Source organism: Plectropomus leopardus, chromosome 5, assembly GCF_008729295.1.
Source record: "Plectropomus leopardus isolate mb chromosome 5, YSFRI_Pleo_2.0, whole genome shotgun sequence".
NCBI classification, from domain to species: domain Eukaryota; kingdom Metazoa; phylum Chordata; class Actinopteri; order Perciformes; family Serranidae; genus Plectropomus; species Plectropomus leopardus.
In genome coordinates this window covers 4583709-4607378 of record NC_056467.1, presented here as the reverse complement: position 1 = coordinate 4607378, position 23670 = coordinate 4583709, and the positions used below count along the sequence as shown (strand labels likewise).

The 23670-nt window shown below is 39.3% G+C and overlaps 2 protein-coding genes across 3 annotated transcripts in view; both read left to right on the top strand.

The window, feature by feature from the left end:
- Positions 1–17425, top strand: part of acsl3a (acyl-CoA synthetase long chain family member 3a) — a 30298-nt gene extending 12873 nt beyond the window's left edge. The window contains exons 5-14 of one of the 2 annotated variants that reach the window (XM_042487114.1): positions 1193–1340; positions 3744–3867; positions 4755–4826; positions 9603–9742; positions 9874–10046; positions 11653–11727; positions 12998–13189; positions 13607–13721; positions 14811–14968; positions 15056–17425. In XM_042487114.1, coding sequence (XP_042343048.1) covers positions 1193–1340; positions 3744–3867; positions 4755–4826; positions 9603–9742; positions 9874–10046; positions 11653–11727; positions 12998–13189; positions 13607–13721; positions 14811–14968; positions 15056–15213 — 1355 coding nt within the window. In that variant the 3' untranslated portion in view covers positions 15214–17425. Of the gene's footprint in view, positions 1–1189; positions 1341–3743; positions 3868–4754; positions 4827–9602; positions 9743–9873; positions 10047–11652; positions 11728–12997; positions 13190–13606; positions 13722–14810; positions 14969–15055 lie in introns of both variants that reach the window. The other variant, XM_042487113.1, reaches the window with a different exon arrangement.
- Positions 17426–19375: 1950 nt separating this feature from the next.
- On the top strand, positions 19376–21798 carry kcne4 (potassium voltage-gated channel, Isk-related family, member 4). The gene is made up of 2 exons (XM_042486848.1): positions 19376–19435; positions 20119–21798. Exon 2 carries the CDS (start codon positions 20159–20161, stop codon positions 20696–20698), a length of 540 nt encoding a protein of 179 aa, XP_042342782.1. The 5' UTR covers positions 19376–19435; positions 20119–20158; the 3' UTR covers positions 20699–21798.
- Positions 21799–23670: the final 1872 nt, after the last annotated feature.

Here is a 23670-nt window from a genome sequence, read left to right as displayed (position 1 = left end):
TATTTCCATTGTGAGCAGCCGAGTGCAGCCGAGTGCAGCGCTTGGGGACCATATCCAGATCTTCTGCAATGTCTTTGTCAGGAGCACCAACAGGGGTATTAACCTAAGTACATGTTTTTCATGGTGGGGGCAGACAAAGGGAGGACATGCTAACTCCATACCTGACCTTCTGAACCACCGTGCCGCCCATCATAATTACATACAGAAATAAAAGTTACATAAAAAGACAAAGTCTCTCCTTTTTCATTCGTTACACAACTACCTCTGTCACTTTCTCATATGGAGAAAGATTGTGTAAGTGTGTAATGTTATACCCATTTGTGCATTTTTTTGCAACTTATCCCTCTTTTTAATGGCAGGATTTTTTTTCTCCCTATCTTCGTGTGTGGCTGTTAGGAAAAGCTACACACACACTCGTGCCTTCAGATGTGGTTGGACGACACGTAGTACGCACTAGTCTGCACCACAGCCTAATACATCTGTATTAGAGTAACTGCATTAAAGGGTTCTTGAAAACATGCATGGATACAGTATCAAAGACGATTTAGGCCTGCAAGGTGACTGGGAAGTCACACACAGAAACACACAAAAATAAGGATTAACTGAAGATGACATAGTGCCCACCAAATGTACGCAGTTTGAGTTCTGATAAGAGAGAAAATAAAGATTAAAGAGTAAAGAAGGAGAGATTAAGATTAGATTAAGTGAGATAAAGAGTGTCAGACAGGAGTAGATGAAAGAGCAGAGACAGGGAAACAAAGGATAGACAAAAGTGCGCGAGAGTGAAAGGATGATTGTAGATTGTGCTTTTGGCGAGCACGGTTAGACAAAAACTCTTCAGCGTGCCAAGAGGGGCCTGCTTGTTTAATATCACAGCTGACTGTTTTCCATCCATGTGTTTCAACTTTTACACACTTTTAAATGTTTCCTCGGCCTTTAACACCCACTGCATTTCCCTCTCTTCAATCTGACGGACTTTTGTTCCAACAATCTGTCTGTGTGGACAATGTATAAACACTGATTCATTTTTTTTCTGTTATAGTTTAGTCTGTGTATGTAAATACAATATACACTCATCGAAGTTCAATTTTACAAGCTATTACAGTAATGCAGTTTTATGGTATTCATGCATGCTTGTGTGTGTGTGTGTGTGTGTGTGTGTGTGTGTGCTTTGACATTCTCATTACAGCAGCACGTGAGCGTAAGCAGCCGCTGCCCTCAGACATCGCTGTCATCATGTACACCAGCGGATCCACAGGCATACCGAAGGGCGTCATGATCTCCCATAGCAACATCATCGCTGGCATCACGGGCATGGCCGAGCGGATACCCAACCTCTGGTAGGCAATACATACATATCTAATAATCTTTATCATAGGTTAAAAAAATGTGATATATGTATAAGACAAATTTCAGTACTTTTTTGACTGTATGCACTGTCTCACTTAATCTCTTGAAACCTGAGCAAATTGGCTTGATTTCTTTCAAAAACATGGGAAGACAGCAAGGAAATAACACCAACATAAGTAAAAAAGTACAAGAATTACCTGAATAGTAGTTTTTTTAAAAAAGGAGTTAAAAAGAAGAAAAAAACACTGGGATGGCCTACAAGAGTGCTCAAAAATTATAACTCCTTAGCTTACTTATTTATTTTAAATTAATTACTTTCTTGCAATTTGTGAAACATTTATTACAAAGTTACTTATTTCCTTTTCCCCGAGGTTTTGAAAGAAATAAAACCTATTTGCTCTGGGTTCAAAGGTTTAAATACTTGTGAAAGGCATCTGAAAGCCACACAAGAAAAGTGATGACACCCCAGGTTTCAAAGGGTTAAGTAAGACTTTATACGTCGAGGACATTTCTAACAGTGTTTGGTCAGATTTGCTGTGGAGTTTACTTTGTGTTTGATAACAAAGTTCCTGAATATCATGATTTTGTCAGTTTTAGACTGTATTTTTTTTAGGCAAAGTTCCTGTACGGCTGCTTGTTTGACTCAAGGTTTTGCAACAAAAACGATATTCCTCAAAGTGTCAAAACGGTTATTGTATTGGCACTCTCTCTCACACACACACACACACACACACACACACACACAAAAAAAAAAAAAAAGCTTCTTCGCTTTCTTTCCAAAAGTTAGATGTGAAGATTTATATCTGTAAGACAAATCAAGAAGCTATAACCAGCAGTTGCTTGGCTTAGTCTGGTATAATGACTGGAAACAAGGGAATACAGCTGGCTTCTGTCCAAAAGGGACAAAAAATGACAAAAAAGTGGCAAAAAATTATCTAATTATCTTACTTGTGGCAATTCAGTGTGTTCCAAAATGTTGACCTTTTTCTTTAATCTAAACTGTGCCATTTAACTGCTGGAGTTTGTGGGAGTTGAGCTTTACATTACTGTTGTGAGCTTAATTACACACTATTGCCTTCTCATCTCTATCACTACTACAGTTTGCCCAAAGTGAGCATGGTGCTGTATGCACCTAAATCCACTTTATGCCTGAAAATGTTTCCTCAGCTCAGTGTATCTGAAAAGGAGATAAGCCGTTTAAATGCATTATATCAGCACAGTGAGGACATTAAATTCTTCTTCTCTGCAGTTTCTCTCCTCTCTTACCTATATCTCCTGTCGCCGGCTATTTGCTGTCGGCTGCAAGGTTAAGCGATAGCACTGCGTTTAAGGAAAATTGCCAAATGCTCTTTCAGACTAACTTCTCAGTTGGGGCTTCCATGTCGACTAAGCACGTGCACAAGTATGAGTCAGCCATCTAGGGCCATCATACAGCAAAAAAATGTTTACATTAAAACAAAAAATGACCCGTCTCTCTGGGGAACGGGGTGGGGGTGGGAGGAAATGCAGTAGAAGGGGAGTTGAGGATGAGTGGAGGAAAGAACGGGGTGGGAGTTGGGGGGAGAATGATGGAGGTTAGAGGAGTTACGGATGTTGCAATCTTAATCAGACTTTTGATGAAAATGATGGTTTTCCTTTGGGTATTAACTAACATGGTGATAAACCCAGGGTTCATGCAGCTTTGATCTTTTTAAGACTTTTTTTAATGCCACTTGGAATTAAGTTTAAGACCAATTTTCTAATAACTAAAATTAAAGGACAATTTTATTTGAACAAATGTTTATTGTAACATCAAACATGCCCTTTTTTCTCCAGTGAAAATTTGATTATCTACGTCAAATGTTAAAAAAAAACCCAAACAAACAACAAACAGAACAACAGAACAACAGAAGTGGGAAATATCTGACATTTATAGCCAGTTTTCTGGGCAATTTTGTGTATCTCGATCTGCATGTGAGTTTCAACTGCTTGGATTCCCATAGTGATAAGTTTAAGAAAAGGAATTTATTAAATTATTTAACAAAAAAAATACACATATTATTATTATCAAAAATGATTGTAATTATTTTGACATTTTATAGTGCAACGTTAGAAAAAAATCCTACTTCCGGTCTGAGCATTTTTAAGACTTAAGAATAATGTAAGTCAATTTAATACCAATTGAGATCTTATTTTTAAATTAATAAATTAAATGCCTTTTAGGGCTTTTTTTTTAGGATCCGCAGGAACCCTGCAAACCTCCTCCAACCTTTGAATTGCAGATATATACAGTAAATTGTACATGTGTAAATTACATTTATTCAGCTTTATGAAATTAACTACAGCTAATGCCTCAATGAGACTGCACTTAGTACTTTCAGAGCATGTCTCATGGAGTGTCTTTGTCTTCACAGTGAGGAGGACACCTACATTGGCTACCTGCCTCTCGCCCATGTACTGGAGCTCAGTGCAGAGCTCGTATGTGTTTCTCACGGCTGTAGGATCGGCTATTCTTCACCTCAGACTCTAGCTGACCAGGTAACATAAGACTGGAACTGGAATATTTTTGCATTTCATAAAAAACATAATATAATCTGTGCAGCCCGATGGCTAGTGCTGGTTATCGAACCTCTGTGTTTACTGCTGTTAACACAAAAAATTTGCTCAAACCATAACTTTGTAACAAATTTTCAACCTCCTATGGTTGCTTGTGTTATGACATTTCAAAATCCTGAAGCATTTAAGAGCCTGTTAATATCTGATGATACTATATTTGATCTGGTGATATTGGCTGAAAGTTATAGTTTGATATTTTTAGGCTATATCTGGATACACAATATTGTATATGACTATTGGTACATTAATGATTAGTAATGTAGATGTAATGACTAAGGGTTGACAGATTACATGGCATGGCCGATTATTGGGACCAATATTTGGCATTTTGACGATTGTCTGTATTTGCATTTATGATTGCCAATAAAATTAATTCATTAAAAAGTGCAAAGAAAGTGTCAGCATGGGAGGAACGTTTATCAAACCTCAGGGAGCTTTTTTTATTTATCATTTTTTATCTACAAATATGTATGTTTTATATATGCATTATGTACTGTATGTATTAATATGTAGTCAAATGCGTCCCACCTGGCACCAGATTGCCAATGGATCACAGTAAAAAATATTCGTCCGTTAATCGATTTGTCCATGACCAGAAGATTAATCAACAACTACTCTGATAATCGCAATTTTTCGATCAACAATTTTAAAAAATGTAGTGGTTTCAGCCTGTCAAATGTAAATATTTACTTTGATAGAAAAGTGATTTCTTTTGAAAAATAGATGTCAGGTCTGAGTTGAACTGAGATGCTCCAAATCTGATATGTGCAACTATTGTTGTGATGTTGCTTCTTTTTTCCCTCTCAAAGTCAACCAAGATCAAGAAAGGAAGCAAAGGAGACACCAGCGTCCTGCAGCCCTCTCTGATGGCAGCTGTCCCGGTACGTCAAAACAATACACTCAGCACAACACTATGCACTAGACAGAACGTTTGAGAAGCCTTAACCTTTACACTATCATTGAGTCACTCTCCCATAAGTCTGTGTTTCAAATAATGCAGTTTGGCCTTGTCTGGCAGTAGGTCAGATTTCGCTTTGTTCGTAGTCCAGCTGTGGAGTAGCAGCGACGGAGTCCAGTCGGCCTGGAGGATTTGCTGGACTCCGTGGCGTAAATATTCTCCGCTTCCTACTACTGGCCAATTTCTGCTCTTCATCACAAAACAATGTCAGGACTCAAATATTTGAGCTTGGCTAGTCCTGCTTGTCTTTGAAGTACATTTGAGTGATTAATCCATCACAGCGGTGATGACACCAGGATGGTCTTTACTCAAAACATACCATAACTGTATTTATTTTGTCAATGAAAGAGCAGAGTGGGTGCTCAAACCTTCTTAAATGCTTTATTAGTTCAAGAAAGAGAAAACACAAAAGTTAATCTCACAGTGTGAGATAAAAGTGTGCAGTCCAAGAATTTCTTCTAATAGAGAGTCCACACAGTCGTCAATATGGTTGATGGAAAGTCCCACTCAAAAAATTAAACCTGCTATAATTAATATTTTTATATGGATAATGCATCAAATTACTCCGTGTATGTGACTCAGCAGTTCCCTCCAGCTAATAATTGTTTTTAGCATCTTTCAGGTAAGTGCTTTGGTTTTACAGCCTGCAACTTTTAATTCACTATCACAGCCCTCGTCAAACTAATTTCAAGCATCAGTAGGTTTTAGTGAGTTAGCTCTAAACCTCACAGTACGCTGCTCAGCACCAAACAATAGACAGACAAATTTAGTGACTAGCTAGTGAACATAGTGGAGCATTTTTAGCATCTAGTCAGGTTTTCCCCTCAGGAGTTAGTAGAGAGAAAAGGAGAGTGAATAATGAACTTAAAAGAATACTTTATCCCCAAAATGACCATCACTGACTCAATCTATCATCCAGCTGTTGAATTTGTATAGAAAACGTTTTTCTCTCATGCCTACAGCGAAAAATTATTGATGAACTGGAGTTAAAGAGGTCTGGGTGTAACAACAGCAAAGTTGAACTGGATTCAGCAACGTCACACAATAACACAAACTAACTGATCGAGGCAGAGGTAGACCAGCAGCTCCTGCGTTCAGGGAGGTAAAATTACTGTTTTTCTCAATGGAGTCTTGGATAAATGAGACAGTTTGTAAATGGATGTTTTGATCTAAGTTTGCTGTTGTTAAACGTGGACTTCTATGACTTAAATTTTTCATACATTTTCTCACAAATTTGGGTTAACAAGGGGTGAGTAACTGGTATACAAATGGTCATTTTGATGGTGAAATATTCCTTTGAATTCACCAGGAGGACGAAAACTTAATGAATGTTAAGGCAAGGCCGAGAAAAAATGTATTTTGTGCAGCACCTTTTAACAACAAGACAATTCAAAGCACTTTGTACATTTGCTAAAAAGTTCACAGTGTCAACTTTATAAAAAGATATAATGTTAGTTATATATTAACAACTTTGTTCTGCAGCAAGTTTAAGATTCTGGGAAGGAGACCATTAAGTGCATCATGATGGGCTCTCTGAATAAAGTTCACAAAGTTACAAGCTTTGCGACTGTCCTCTCTGTATGTTTCCTAATATCAAAGCCTCAAATTTGAATCGTGATGTTTTTATATCGGTCAATATAAAATGTACAAAGATATGACGAAACTTTAACCGCTGCCACAAAGAAATTTGAAATGATTAAGCCCTTGATGATTAGAGATTATATTTCCATTGCTCATGCTGGCTAGACTGTACGCCGGCTGGTTGGAGACAATACGCCCTCGCTGCTGTATTCTCCCTCTCTCTCACACCATGAGCTCAGCTCCACCCCCCACCCCCCATCTCCCAGTGGTCGTAGTGTAAAGGCCAGAGGGCCCCAGTGTCTGGAACCATTCACAGCTGTAAACAGAACGTGAGAAAGCCCCATGTGGTTATCCCCACGACACACACACTCATACACACATACTCACACACACATACAAACTGTTTGCTGTGATATGACGACGGGCTGCTGCATGAATCCTGTGTAGACTTCCTCTCTCACTGCTTTGGCTTCAAACACACACACATATACACACGCACAGGGACCAGCTGTTTTTTATTGTTTTTGGTTTTTGCCCTTTTCCCCATTTAAGTTTGAGTCCAGCTTTTGAAGACACGGCCGATCTGGATGATGAAGTGTTCTTGATCTGTGGGTTTTAGTTCTTTCAGCTGCAGTCCCTTTGACAGGAGGAATCTTAAAAACCAAGTTTGGCATGCAGCAGTGTTCTAGCCAAGAAACAAAATAGTACCAGTTCCTTTGTAACTGCTGTTCCCAGCACAGTCTATTTCCTACCACCAGTTTGTCTCACTTTATCCACTTTATCCTGCACTAAACAATCCAAACCAAATACACACAAAATACATAATTCACTTTCATGAAGCCACTTTATTCTAAATGCAGAGAACCAAACACACTATGATGTAACTTAGGCTGCATATGTTTCTTTACAAACCCAACTCGATTCTAAGAGATCAGTAACTGAGCCTGACTCAAACAGGCATTCAGTTTCTCATGTCCTAACCTAACCTGAGCTTAGTATAGTCATTGTAAGAAAACACTCGGCTCCAGTGCTGCTATTGTAAGGCTGCCTTCTTCCAGCCCTGACTTTAAAGGTTGAACTACCTAAGGGCTATGAGTAAGAAAAGCACAGGGGATGTCTCCTTGGTTTCTACGTCTCTTTTTGAATGCCTGCTTCATTAACTCATCTCAACTCAACACACACAACTTATATCACTCCGTGATCTGAACAGTCCTTGCCCTTAAAGGGAAGGTGCACCACATTAAACGGTTCCTTATATTTAACTTAAAGTGGTAGCAAATTAGTCAATATACTATATGAATTTAGTATTAATGAAATTAACTTAGTTGTCTAAATAAATCAGAAAACAAATATCTACCAAATAAAATAAAACTTAACCAAAATAAATCTCATCTGACATTCTTCCCCTTCTTCATATGAACTGTCCTCATTTCAAAATTTCATTAAAAAAATCTCATCTTACACTATGAAACACGCATGTGACCCTCTTTACACCACTATGTCCATACATAACTAAAGCCCCGACTTTTGGTTTGAGTGCCTCCTCCCTGGCATGTGAAAAAAAAGTCTCAAAAATGGGCAGGGATGGGATGCTCACTCAATCATGCCGCCTCTTGATCCACAGCACCTCCCTGCCACCCAGACATACACAAAGTAGTTAGTTGTTAAGAGGGCAGCGACAGGGCTTCGTTGGTGATGCAAGATCAACCAATAACAATGTAGCTGCAATAGCCAGGTTTCAGCCTTTAGAGGGCAGTCACTATGCATATTTAGACATAATATGTAGAATTGTAATACTTTGTACTCAAATGACAACAGTTGGACCTGAATCAATCAACACCACTAAATACCCACATATTACATTACTTTTTAACTGAAAAAAGGGGTTTGGGGATTAGTTAAAAACCGAAAGGCGACATAGTGAGGCAGCAGTCAGTTGATTAGGATATTATCTGGGAAGCGAACCATGAAGCACAACGTGAAATAGGCCAAACCCTGACCTGACCTAGTTGTAAAACCAAAACAAAGCGAAAAGTAAATAATGATGATGTGGAAATAAAGCTAACTTTAATAATTATGTTGGTTTTACATTGGAGATACTAAATGCAGTTTTATCAAGTCATTTTTCAGCTTCACTTTGTGTTACTTCAATTACTTTTACAGTGTCAGTCATTCTTGCCAACTTTGTACTTTCCCCAAAAAATAGCCAAACTAAATGATATCAGCTGTGGCCTTATGCCTAACATTTTGGATGGAAGAAGTTTACTACAGTTCACTTCTGTTTATTATTGAACATACCCAGAGATTCCCTTGGTCCCTTTGGTTTTTGTAGGTCACTTGTTGAGAGTAGTCCATTGGGGAGACATGCTGTTATGCAACCAAATTGAAGAGCATGTGTGTTCCACATTGTACCTTTGTTCCTCTGGACTTGTATACAGAAGAGTTGCTCTGTTCTGTTCTTTGCGAGTTCTGGTTTTTACGAGCTCTGACCCTCTTAAATTTATAATGTAGTGACTTGAGCATCGACATTTTTTTGTATTGAGTGAAAAAAAACTCCCTCTTGTTCTCTGAGAGTGGGTGATAGCAGGTACATCCAGAGCTGGATTAAGAGACTTGCTGTAACTTCAGCTTCCTTAAGCCTTGTTTTAACCATCCCAATAAAAAGGAAATTATTCTAAAAGATAGCAAACCTGGAATATATCCAAAATGTTTTTTTGGTTTTGACCTCCTTAAGTCAACATGTACTGCCTCTCTGCACTTCAGATCCATATCTTTTGTTTTAATTGGCAAAATCTCCACTCCCAGCTCTGGCTGGGCCTCATATTAGGAGCTGCTGTGGCAATGCAACTGTGCTGCACCTCATATCTCTTACTTTTACAAAAATGGACCAATACTGACAAACATTTATCTTGTCCTCCTATAATGTCTGGCTGTCTTTCTCTGCAATGGCATTGTGTCTGATGTTTCCCTCCTCATTTTTCTATCTCTCATCTCCTACATTTTGTCTTCTTCTGCCTTACATAGTGCCCCTGCTCAGTTCATCGTGTCAACCTTCATTTCATCACTTTTTGTTCTTTCCCTTTATCTAACGTCCGTCCCTGTCCCCCTCTGCTTCCAGGAGATCATGGACCGAATCTATAAAAATGTGATGACCAAGGTGGAGGAGATGAGCTGTGTCCAAAGAACACTTTTCATTCTGGCATACAACTACAAACTGGAGCAGCTGGCCAAAGGATACAGCACACCGCTATGTGACAAGTGTGTAGATGAGCTCTTACATTGGCACTTTGATAAGTGATATAAAGAATGCGTTATTGTTAATCTCAGGTTCACATACTTATTTCCTACTCAACTGTTAATCTACCAATGATTTCTCTTTATCTATCCAGGCTGGTGTTTAGGAAAGTTCGCTCTCTACTAGGAGGTCGGACGCGAGTGTTGTTGTCGGGTGGAGCGCCACTCTCAGCCGCCACGCAACGCTTCATGAATGTGTGTTTCTGCTGCCCGGTGGGTCAGGGATACGGCCTGACGGAGACCTGCGGAGCTGGAACCATTAGCGAGCGTAAGCAGTGCTGAGAGTCATAACATAGGATATGGTTAAAGAAAAACTAATTTAACTAATAATAATTAAAATATTCTGGAATATCCAATAACTAAAGAAACTAATGACCTTCCCATTTGCCTCAGCTGTCATGTTTGTATAAATGTTAACATGGTAACACACTAAACTTAGACGGTGGCCATAATAAACATCATATATCAAATTTAAAAAAAAAAGTTTCTCTTTACAATAACTTCTGGGTATAAATCCCCGGCATGAAATGAAACAAAGCTGAGCATTTGGTTAGCTTTAAGATCCCTAAAAAAGGCCCACCTAAAAAAAACAATATTAGCTATATTAACTACATTTTCACCCCTTTACTTTTCCGTCAGTCGGCCCTTTCTGATGGGAAACTGAAGGTGCTTTCTCAAAGCCACCAGACTCCATTTACAAAACAGCCACTACCACTGCCTACATTAAAAAAATTAAAATATAGTGTACACTAATATAGTCTTTTGGGTGGTTAAAATGTGTTTTGCTTTGGCTTTCGCTTCTTAACGAGTACTGTGGTTTATCAAAGATGTCAGATAGGACCAGCATTTAACTACATATCTTTAAACGTTGAAGTTACGGCTGAAAATGACAACACAAATTAACAAGCTTTGCCAGGTTCACTTGTGCACTGCTCGGCCCATGTCACAGAGATGGCCCAAGACTCTTAGCCTTGTTTTTCTGCAATAACTCAATGTAAGAGGACAGCAATAAATCAACATTAAGGAAATGAAATGAAATGAAAGTAACTCTAAATGAAGTTTCATTAACTGGAAAGTGGCACATTATTGAGCAAATGTGGGAAGTTACTTGGAAAACGACAGTTTCCAAGTGATATGAAGATGGAGATGGAAGAAGATGGAAAGATAGTTTTTTGCAGCAGGGATGGGAAAATAGATGAGAGGAAAATAATAAGTGGATATATTGTGCGTGGGCTGTAGTAAACAGAGGAGGGAGTAGGTTATCTGTTTAGAACAGGAAGACAGTGATGTGGAAAAAACAAAGCAACAAGTCCTCACTGTTGTACACTGTGAACCCTGTTAGCAAAAAGTTTTTAGCCTGTTGCACAACCATTAAAGTGAGACGTGGAAATGTCAAGTTGTTAGTATAAATGATTGTCTCCCACAAAAACGCAGACATTCGTTACAGCTTCTCGTAAACGGGAATCTTATCTTATAATAATTTGCGTAAAAGAATGCCACACATATCTGTGTTGGTGATGGCTGTCGCAATCATATTCTTGAATGATTAAGCTCATGTCTAGGCTTTCTTTGCCAACATGTATGTCAAAAAAAGGAAAAACTCCCTGGCTTTCCCAGGAAAGATAAACCAACAGAGTAACTTGCTGCCCGTCACTCTCTGCTGCGGTCATTTGAGCCAGGAAAACACGGTTTTGTGGACATTCCTTTGGGATGGGGTTTCCATGGCGAGGGAACACGTGAGGTCGTGTTGCTATGGTATTAAATGTACTGCCTTGATGCTTCTTGATCTCATGTGTTTGTGTGTGTGTGTATGTGTGTGTGTGTGTGTGTGTGTGTGTGTGTGTGTGTGTGTGTGTGTGTGTTGTCTGTTCTAGTGTGGGATTACAGCACTGGGAGAGTGGGAGGGCCGCTGGTTTGCTGTGAGATCAAGCTCAAAGACTGGGTGGAGGGTGAGTAAGACTGGGAAGAGGAGCTACACACACACACACACACACACACACACACACACACACACTTACACACACACACACACACACAATCCATGATGAAATTATACAGTGTAACATGAATTCACAGGGACATATGTATATAGGGATGGGGATCACTAATTTTCATTTAAATTGAAATCATTATTAAGACTCCTTAACGATCTGAGTCCTTCTCGATGCCATTATTGATACTTTACTATTATTTGGTGGATAGACAAGGCGACAATATGTTTTTAACAGAAGAGATTTTACTGTCACTTTCAGTCATGTTTTTAGTGATTAAGAAATGAATTGTTGTATTTTAATTTAAATATTTACTTTAAAAAAATCTTGGCATCAGCAGATTTAATTTTGTATTTTAAGGTGATTACAGCTCATTATAGGACGTTTAACAGGTTGTAATTCAAGCTCCACTATCCATGTCCGTATATTGCTGGGAAACAAATTTCTTACCCAAACAAGTGTATTATTCAAGTTTCTCACCAAATACCAAATTTTCTTTTTCTTGATGTTACATCTGAACACATCATGGTGACAGTTTATTTACCTTTTCCTAATAATCATATCATTGAGCGGACCTTGAACACATCACAACGAAACCTTATGCAACCTCATCTATTTAGCTAATTAGCTCTTATCCTGCCAATTTCACTCAGATTTCAACATTGGATTACTTTTTTTAACTGAGGGGACTGGCTACAAAGTAGGGGTCAACAGATTATCAGCCTAACTGATAACTGACAATTATCTGTATTGGCATTTTATATTAATGATCACTGATCAAATGAATTAATTAAAAAGTGCAAAGAGTGTTACATTATACTACCCACGAGAATCCCTAGACATATATCCGCCCTTGTTGCCTTTCTTTCTGGCATGTTATCACATGCACACACAACTATTTTCCTGAGTTTAGCAATCTATCCACCATTAATCATTCCCAAGGCCAGTGACACTGTCGGCATTTCAGGACCGCTGTAACTGCTTCGCAGCCTTGTAAGGAAAGCATACTTCTTTTCCTTCCACTCCTGCACAACCTCCATCTTTTTACGTAAGGAATCATAACTCATTTTTATTGCGCTCTGTTAATTCTTGATGCTTATCAAGTTGAGTTTATTGCCTGCTTGGTGTGCAGAGCAGAAAGAGTTCAGAGTTTACATGCTGTCAGATGTGAAGATTTGTTTTATTGCATTTTCACTTCCAATCCACTGAATTCAAACCCTGCTTTCAGGTGGTTACCGTAGCACTGACATGCCACATCCAAGAGGAGAGATTCTGATTGGCGGACCCAACGTAACCATGGGATACTACAAGAATGAGGCGAAAAACCAAGAAGATTTCTTTGTAGATGAAAACGGCCAGCGGTGGTTTTGCACAGGAGACATTGGAGAGTTCCACCAAGACGGGTGCCTCAAGATAATTGGTGAGGAGAGGTGGATGTTAAATGGAGAAGTGGATGAAAGTAAAAAGTAGATAACCACTTTGGGTAATCTGCCCTGGTTTGGATGCTCCTACATTTAAAAAAAAAAAAAAAAGATTCCAGACAACCTCTCTGCTCCACATTCATCCATCAGTCTGACAGGGAGCCTTTTAACAAATCAGATTGTACCTCCCTTCCCAGAATTACTCAACAGTTTTGTTTACTTTAGTCAACCACAACCCCCAAAATTTTCTCTGTTATCTAGATGACACTACTCAGATGTACACAGTTCAGTGGAAAATGGGCCCTTCCCCAGCTTGTTCACTTTCTTTTTTCAAGTAATACAAACATATCCACACTCATGGATGTGCACATGGATGTACACTTTATCACAGGCAGCTGTCTCTGCTGTGTTTCCAGATCGTAAGAAAGACTTGGTGAAGCTGCAGGCAGGAGAGTACGTCTCCCTGGGGAAGGTGGAGGCCATGTTGAAGAACTGCCCTTTGGTCGACAACATCTGTGCCTATGCCAACAGGTGTGTGTGTGTGTGTGTGTGTGTGTGTGTGTATGTTAGTGCATTGACTGAAGAGTGATTCTGGTAGATCTTGTTTATCAATAACGCTAGCAAAGCAACAGTGCATAAAATGAGCACAGCAGAAACATCAGATAGCTAATTATATATTTTAAATGCTGCAGTTATTTGTGAAAACGACAGACCGTTTTCAGTATGACGTGACAGGATCCATTAAGTAGTCGAGGCTTTGCTTCTTCATTGTTAAATGCCAAGATTTTTTTTTGTTGTTGTTTACATGTTTTGAGTTACATCAAGAGTGTATTTTGTCTCCCACCCAAAGTCTGATGTCTGGGAAAACAGATTTGAACCCAAAACGCACAAAATTGCGACAACAGAGCTTTTCAGCATCTTCTAGCTCATTGGTTGATTGTATGGCCGAGAACTTTTATGTTGTGGTTATTGCTCGAATTGCTAGTCCAAAGTTGAACAGCTAGCAGCTCCTGTTTATAATGGAGTCTAGTCTTGGTGATGGAGTATTAAAAAGACCTAAAAAAAAGTCAATATTAGACTTACATTCATCAGATAGCCATAAACACGGCTCCAAATGAATTCTAATGTTGTATAAATCTAAATAGTATCAAACTGGGACAAAACCTGAAGGTAATTCCCTGAATGTGGATGACAGACTGTGACTTTTAGGGAGATTGATTCTTCTATTACACTTCTACTGACAACAGACTTTGAAGGTGGCGGTGCCTCCGTCTCCATTTGATACAACAGAATCTGAACAGATTCCTGCAGCCTGAAATGGCCTAAAATATTAATGCTGCACGGGCAGTAGATACTGTTTTAAAGATACTTGGAGGTTCTAATCTGTTCACACTCTGCTCAGGCATGTTATGATTTCCATTACCTTTTATGGGTAAATTTCTCACTTGGAGAAGAATTGATGGTTTGCACGAGCACACGTTTGTGCTCCATCACCTTATTCGGACGAACATCCACTCGCTAGACTACACACAAAGACCAGTGTCACTTAATAACTTTATTCTGTTTTGCTTTCACTCTGACATCCCTCTTGACGTCTCTTCTCCTCCCGCTCCTCTGCAGTGATGAGACGTACGTGATTGGCTTTGTGGTGCCCAATCAGAAGCAGCTGCTGGCTCTGGCTGACCAGTATGGCATTCGAGGCTCGTGGGAGGAGCTGTGCAACAGTAAGGCCATGGAGGAGCTGGCCCTCAAGATCATCACTGAGGCTGCTCTAGCAGGTGAGAAGAGGTCAAGGAAGAGGTTGTACCATGTTGGAACTTTTTAGGGTTGACAATGAGTAAATGTTTTGTCTTCTTCTGTCCAAGCTCAACTAGAGCGTTTTGAGATCCCTCGCAAGATCTGCCTGAGCCCTGACCCGTGGACTCCGGAGACAGGACTAGTGACTGACGCATTCAAGCTCAAACGCAAAGAGCTGAAAACACATTACAAGGACGACATTGAGAGAATGTACGGTGGGAAATAAAGACCAGCACAGCATCGTTAATTCTCAAAGCAAAGACCAACACTTGACTCTGAACACACCCTGTACCCTTTCATTGCTCCCTTATATCCTTCCCCATCAACATAAGAGACCTGACTCTGTGGTAAATCTTAAGGGTAGTGTGCTGCCAATTCCAGCGACTTTTACTTGAATTTGTAACTAAACACAAAAAGAAAACATAAAGTGTCCCTGTCCACTGCTGCCTTTTCCTTTTTTTCCACCCAGGTGTATGACCTCTTTGTGGGGAGCTTTATTGTTCCAGATGTGAGTTATGAAACAGATGGTGGTTTAGCTGATGTTGTCTGTTGAACTCTTTCTGAGTGCCACAGCAGATGCTCAGGTCGGGCGGACAGCTTTGTCGCCTCGTTGCTCTGTGCCCACCCATGAGACACTAAATCTTTTTAATGTAAATCTTTCTTTTAGTTAGGTTTGATTTTTCTTTTAACTTAACGGTTCCAAATTCCTTCTTCCTGCAGGTCAGGAGACGGTCAATTCTTTTGTTTCTTTTTTTTTTAGTCTTTTTTTGTTTGCATGTTTTGAGTTCTGTCAAAGGTTTATTTTGTCTCCCACCCACAGTCGGACTTTGACTCCCACGGTGGTGGGACGTCTCTCCCATCAGCACATCTTGATACCAAAAGCACAAAGTCACTTCAGGGCAAATGTAAGCAGGTTGGTAAAAATGTTACATATCTGGGGGCCGTATTCACAAATCTTCCTAGTACAGTAAGAGTTGCTCCTGATGACGAAAATCTTAGAATTATTACATTTTCTTAGAATATCCCCTTAAAGTTCCTGGTAAAGATGAAATGTATTCACAAAGCATCTTAGCCAAAGATAGCTGCTAAGGTGAAAAACTTTAGGAGTAGCAGAAGAGAAAATTGCAGAAACACAGAAGTCAGAGAAATATTCTCCAAACACTGGATGTATTAATGAAACGCCACAGATTCAATGGTGCAGGGATAATGTTTGTGGTCAGTCTCATTAGCATCTCTAATCTAATCTAATCTCCCAGCCATTGAAACACAGAATAGTGTCAGAAATAAAGTGATCACAACACTAAGATGAATAGCAACTGGAAAAATGTGACATTGCAGCAGTGTTATCACATAAAAATCGCTGTCACAGTCTCATAATGTGACACTTTATTTTATTTCTACTGGGTGTCCACACCTTGCAGGCTCACATAAGGGTGTCTGTGACAACCAATCACATCTGTTAAAAGAATACATCATACCTAGCAATGGGGTCAACCACACCTCCTCTCTAAGATACAAGTTTCTGTCCCTTCCTTGCTCTGAGACCTTTCCTAAATCACTCCTAATCTAGGACTCATTTATAGAAGTTTTTAGGCTAAGGAGCTCTCTAAGACTTTTCTCAGAATGTTTGTGAATACGGTCCTTGGTCTAAACATTGTTTTCTTTTTATCATCAGCATTTAGCACATCGTCCATTTTTTAGGAAAATAAGAATTGCACGTCATAGTCTTATTTAAAAAGAAAAGATGCACTGTTGTTTAGTCTATTGTATTTTCCTAAAGTGATACTTTTTACGTGCTGTACAGACCCCATTGTGCACAAAAATGCACATTTACTTGCTTGTATTACAGATGAAATGACTGTATAATCACTGCCATGTTTGATAAATCATAGTGCAATATGGAAATGTTTCATTTCTGTCCAAATACGGCAGTTGATTACAAATGGGACAAAAATAAAACTTTTAATGTGCGTGGGTGTGCTAGAAAAAATAGCACACTTTGACAAGTGCGACTTTTGCAGGATGGTCATTACCAGCTTAAAGTCACACATTTCTGTCATCTGCATGAGTATGACTAAGTGTGTGTGACTCATACACGGCACAAACATGGCCCCAGCAGCATCCCTCACAATGTGACACCTGTTGCCTTCTCGTGTGATTCTGAGTCACGCCTTTCTAAATCCTGCCTGATTTTTCATATGATGTTTCTCCTGAAGTGTACATATAGTGAATATGTACGTGGAGCTGTGATCAGCAGAGGAAGCACATGTATAGCCTCTATTTTAACTGAAGCTTTATCGTCATGGACCTGTTTTGGAGCTCCACTCCTTCTCTGTATCGAGAGCCTGCCTTGTAACATAAGTGGATCCAACTATTTATTTGTAATTTGACTTTGGAAAAATGCCCAAATGAAGTAAATAAAGGTTGTGTTTGGTCTATGTGCAGGTCTATTTCATTGTTTTGGATTTATATTTCTGCCATAATCACCAAGTCTAATGAATTCAATTGAAAATATTAAGAGCTGTAATGCTTTTGTATTTAGCACATCAGCCTCTCTGAGTGTGAAATTGAAGCCTATGTGACTAAAAGACAGACAGATGATGACATTTATTTATGTCTGTAAAGCAGAGGAGTGAAATCAGCTTTCACTGATTAAATAATAGTCACGAGTGATCAGAACTTAATCCAATTCAACCATTAAAGCTCACCATCTATGACGTATGGAGACATGCAGTGCATTCCCAGTGTTGTCACACTGGCTGTGTCTCATGAAAAAAGCAAGTCCAGTCAAATTAAATCAATCATTTAGAGATCACATTTTTTAAAGAAAAGGAGCCACCCTCAGAATGACCCCAAAATCTACGTAAATCGCTGAATCAAACACCAGTGTAAACCAGCAAAAAGACTGTCAGATTGATACTTACTATGCTCTTATGAGTTTTAGTCTCTGTTTAAGTTTTTACTTTTAGCTTTAGTCGCAGGGAAATACACAAAGCAGCTGCAGGATTTTACCTCTTTTTCATGTTCCAAAATCCCATTTTAAACATAGAAGTATGCACTGGTGAAAAGTAACATTTTACAGTACTATTCTTAGGTACAACATTGAGCTACTCAAAATTCTTACTTTGCTTAAGTATTTCCATTAAATGCTACCTTATAGCTCTTTTCATGTCACTGGGAGTTATTGCACCTTTTACTCAATTTCATTGATTCAACAGGTCAAGTTACAAGTTACTTTTCAGATTTAGATTTTACATTAAAAAAAGGGTCAGTCCCAATACACCCCCATGTTAAAATGGCCCTCCTAACACTAGAAATAAACATGTTTATCCTGGTACAAAAATGTTTTTGTTCTCTACAGCTAATAGAAGATAGTGATAGACAAAATGCTGAACTCAAGGCTTCAAAATGGGCATCTGCAAACCAATGGGTGACTTCACAATAGCTACGTCCATTATTTATATAATCTAAGGTTGGGAACCACTGGACTAAAGTAGTAAAATGGTGATTGCACATTGATGCCTGAGTGTTAATTAGCTATTTTATCAGTTACAGGGGAATGAGTACTTTCTGATTGTACATTCTGCTATTAATATTTCTGTGCTCCTAAATATTTTGAATGCAGTATTTCTGCATTATTGCGTTGGTATTTTCACTTGAGTAAAGGATCTTAGTACTCCTTCTAGCACTGGAATCTCATTGGGGCCAATAAATGTCCCTTCATACTTATTGTGTGAATACTATGGTGTGTCTCTGCCTGTCCCTCTCTCTATCATTCATATGCTGCCACTGTGTGTGTTGTGGTGAGTCTACTGAAAGAAATAATTGGTTATTCATTGTAGTGTGTCTTCTATGTCCACCAAGCCAGGCATTCATGAATGCACTGCACGATTTTATTCACAGGCTTCAGGAAATTGAAAAGAAGATAAGAAAAGAAATTGAAAAATGCAGCATAAGGATAAGAGGAGAAAGGATGGATTTATTCTTTGTGCCTCAGGATAGTGCAGAGGCTTGATGGAAAATAAGCAAAGTGGTTCAGAGTGGCATTTTTTGGCCATGCATCTTTATACACTGTGAAAGAGAGAGCGTCTCTTTCACCAGTTTCTACGCAGTTCAACTTCAATGTATTTTTCCATTATACCCCCTTGGGTCTCTTTCTGTTGAACTCTCATTTACTCAGTAACTTGGGCAATTAGTAATTTCATTAGATTCCCTTAGAGGTTTAAATAATGTAAGATTCTTTTTTCTTCTTCTTTTTTGACATAACATCCCCTCAGGGCTTCCATAGACACAAGTCTCATGTTACAATCAGTCCCCATCACGTGACACATGACACTCCAGGGTCTCTGTATAAATAACTTCATCCATTTAACAGAGCTGTCAAACTCCAGAGGAGCAGCAAGAAGACACAATTGGTAAAAGTTCACAAGACATAGCTATTCAGTTTGGTGAGTAGACAGTTTATGATTTTGTTATTATCTATATATTGTTATATATTGTTGATTTAGTCTTATACAAACCACTTTGATTTCTGTTGACTTTGGGGATTTTGTTTCTAAACAAGTGGAAGGAGTTTTGCAGCAATACCAAATTAAAACTAAGTACAACACTTTAAAAAAATTGAACTTAAAATCAATAATATATTTTCAGAGGAATGTTTTTTTTTTTTTAATTAAAAGTATCCTATTGGAAACTTGATAGACCTAAAGTTGCATTTAAAAAAATGCAATAAACTATAAATTGCATGTCCTAAAATAATTTGCAAATTCTCCTGGCAAAGTGAAGCACTGATTACTTTTTTTAACGTTACCTTTGTTATCCGTTGCAATGATGCCTTAAGAATAATATATAGCAAGTTCACATTTATCCTGTGCTGAAATTCCATCATCAGTTACATCCCAAGAGGTTTTCTTTTTTTTTTTTTTTTGTCCTCATCGTCATAGTTGTGTGGGTATAGTGAGTCTACCAATGTTTTTTTCTGTTTTTCATCACTTTGCATCACTTATACAGCAAAAGTTGACTCACTGGGAAGTTATCCCAGCGCGTAAAGCGCGCGTAAAGCGTGCGTAAAGCGCGCGTAACGGTGTAAAGAAAACCTTCAAGTTATGGATGTGCCTCTTTATTTTTGCAGCACACTTTCTAGGTCCTCTGCCTCGGCTGCACTGAAAAAAATGGAGCACTTGGAAAACTCCACAGCATCATCCAAACGCCTCTTCCAGCACACACAGAGCACCGCGCACTCCGCGGCGGACAAAAGCGACGGGAACGCGTACCTGTACATATTAATAGTCATGTCTTTCTACGGAATCTTCCTATCTGGTATAATGCTGGGCTACTTCCGCTCCAAACGGAGAGAGAAGAGGAGGACCAACATCTTCACGCGCCTCGTGCACGAGGAGGAGGAGCGGGAGTGGGGCGCGTTGCCCAAGAAGCACAGCCTCGACTTTCCCGTTTCTGTCTCGGGACTGCGCTCGGTGGAGGTGTCCCTGCCTTTCTGCGGTGACCATGGCAACCACTTTGGATACCTCCACTACGAGAGCGCGCTGCCATCCCCGCTGGCGTGCGCGCTGTGCACGGAGCAGAGCAGCATAAGCTCGCTGTGCTCCTCTGCGGACACGCGCTTCGCTATAGAGGAGGAGTCGGACAGCGGCACGGCGGAGGGATCGGAGGAGAAGGGAGGGTCCGAGAACAGCGCAGACGATTCAGGCTGAAAACCGCCCATGAGAAAAAAAAACTGTTACCCTAGGCGCCCAAAAAGAGGAGAAACATCACCAGCAGAGACCACCAGGGGGTTCTCAGGCGTATTCATATCACAGAGGCCCAAACAGTCCAACCATCAGGAACGCTTAAATCATCTATTTGCCATAAAAACTCCCCAAACCAAAAATATCCATGATATGATATCCATAAAAGGGCTGAAAAGATCAAACAAGACTATGTGAAATGTGATAAAGCATGCCAGTGAGTGCTGACCGTTTAGATGGAGCAAAGGTCAACAATATATATATTTTTTTAATTTATTGACCATAATTAGGAGAAAACAAAGTCACGTTTTTGTTTTCTTTTGTTTTAAATGATAAGAAAACCGTAGTTTGAGTAAAACCTATGACTACAATGGTCATTTTATGTTGTGCTAAATGTTGGCTTCATCCATTGATAGTGGTGTCATCATTCTATTCAATTCTATGCAACTTTATTTATCCACACGCCAGTTGTATACAGCAGCTTACCACCAGGGTCAACATATACACAAAATTATAGGTGTAGGCTGAAGTCATTAATGAATACATTACTCACATACAAATATATCTAAAACAAAAAAACACACACACAAAATGGAGCTGAACACCATTACTCTGTTGATGATATGATACTAGAAAGAAAGCACAATTTACTATTGTACTATATGGTTTCATTGTGTGACTTTGACTTTGCCTCATTTGGCGGTGACCCCTCCCTGCTGGAGCCCCCTCCTGACGCCACAGTGAGAGCCACCTCACTGGTTTGGACTGATGACTCACCCTGCAGGGGCCCGAGTGGCTTTTTTTTTTTTTTTGGTATTTGGACTGAACTTGACTCACTCTTGCCAACATGGACTTGAGTATTACCTGGAACCCACTTGAATGAAACTGAAAAGTATTTTTTGTAGCTTCATGATCGACACTGTTCACACACAGTCAGTGATGTAGGTTTACTTGATGAAAACGATGCACTGTACATACTGTTTGTATTTGTCTCTTCAGATGGCTTAGTTTCAGATGAAGTCTTTGTAGTGTTTCTGAAAAAAATAAATGCTTATGAATTGAAATAAGCCTTAGTTGCTGTTTGGTTTTTATTTTTTGGTACTATGATGTTTCACCAGTGGGGGGCACTCTTGTAGTGCTTTCTGATTGTAGAGACTGTTAACAAATAAGATGAAATGGAGATGAAGCCATGGAAAGGGTAACTAACATTATGTTATTTTTAGACATAACCTACATTAGATAATTAGCATAATGCAAAATATGGCAAATAATAACTCATTTAGTATTATCAAAGCACCATAACTAGGGTTTTATAGCTCATATCCTCAGTTTAAACATGTATTTAACCATCTGTTTCTTACACAGAGACACACAGATTGTCCCAATTATCCCAAATATGTCCCTACTTTTAATACTGACTACACTCAAAGTTTTGATTGCAATTAAGGAGCCAGTCACATAATCATTTTGTGTTATTTTGTATGTATGGAGGTTTATGGTCATGCAAAAGACCCCCTAAAGCACCGAGGACTCCATTTAAAGATCCATCAAACTGAATTATAACAAATTAAATATCAATTAACAGCTTCCTATCCTGAAGATCAAAATAAATAAACATAAATACATTTTAAAAAAAACAAGGGAAAGATGCCAGCATTCAGCTTCAGTTTTCTATTCCTCTGACACTCTTTTGTCTGTTGTCTCTGCTGCGTCACTCAGCCCTGCCTCTTTGTCTCACACGCATGCAGGCACACACACACACACACACACAAACACAAAGGCTATCAGCAGCACTGCAGACTCTCAGTCCCACAACTAACTGCAATGACGGCTCGCCACAGCAACATAAGCAACAATAATGGCCAGAGGGAATACAGATTTCATGACGTACATGTATTGACAGTGTGATAGCCTTTACAGGCCCAAAGGCGGCCTTGGTTGTGTGTGTGTGTGTGCGCGCGTGTGTGCATGTGTGTGTGAGAATGGATTTCGATCTTTCTCCTCTTTCATTAAGGTATTTTTAATTTAGCACAGCTGTAGATAAATCTCTGTGAGCTGAAAGGACACTGAGCATCATTAGACACAACAGTGAGCAGGAAATCAGCCACAATATCACAAAGTATTTGTTTATGGGTCTATACTTCGAAAGTCTTTATCCTTGTTTAACTTACAGAAGGTCAGCGTGAACCAGACTCAGAATTTCACATTTTAAAGATGGGTTTAAGAGAAAGTCGCCTTAACTTTCTCCATTATTTTAGACTTCTAGCTCTTATCGAGAGAGGCTGAGTAATCTGCGTCTAAAACAAGACCTTTTCATTTTTCGTTGTCAGTGAACATTGAATCAAATTAGATTTTATGTGACTTTTTCAACACATATCTACAGAAATATACCCAGAACCCCTGCTTCGGCTTGATGCTTTGAGAATAAACATTGCATTTTGTCTCACGTCCAAAAAGCTCAATTTTGGTTTAATCCAATCACAGAGCCTTCTTTTAACTGACTTCAGAGTCTCTCAAGATATTTTCTCTTTGCCATTCTCCCATAAAGCTATGACTGGTGAAGCACCCAGCCAGCTACTGCACACAGACACAGTGTCTCCGTCACAGCGGTCATAGGTCTCTGGGTGGCCTCCCTCATGGTCATTCAATTTTTAGCCAAGCTTTAGCGGCATGACTCCTGGGATGGCAATGTCTGTCTGTCTGTCTGTCTGTCTGTCTGTCATCAGTTGGTCAGTCCAATGTTTTGCTCTCTACTGAAATATCTCAACATCCACTGGATGGATTTTCATGGAAGCATGAATCTGACTTTGGTGATCCCTTGACTTTTTGGGCTTTTAGTGAAATATCTCAACAACTATTGAAAGGATTGCAATGGAATTTGGCACAGATATCCATTGTGTCCAGAGGATGAACCTTAAAAAACTTTGGTTGTGTTTTGA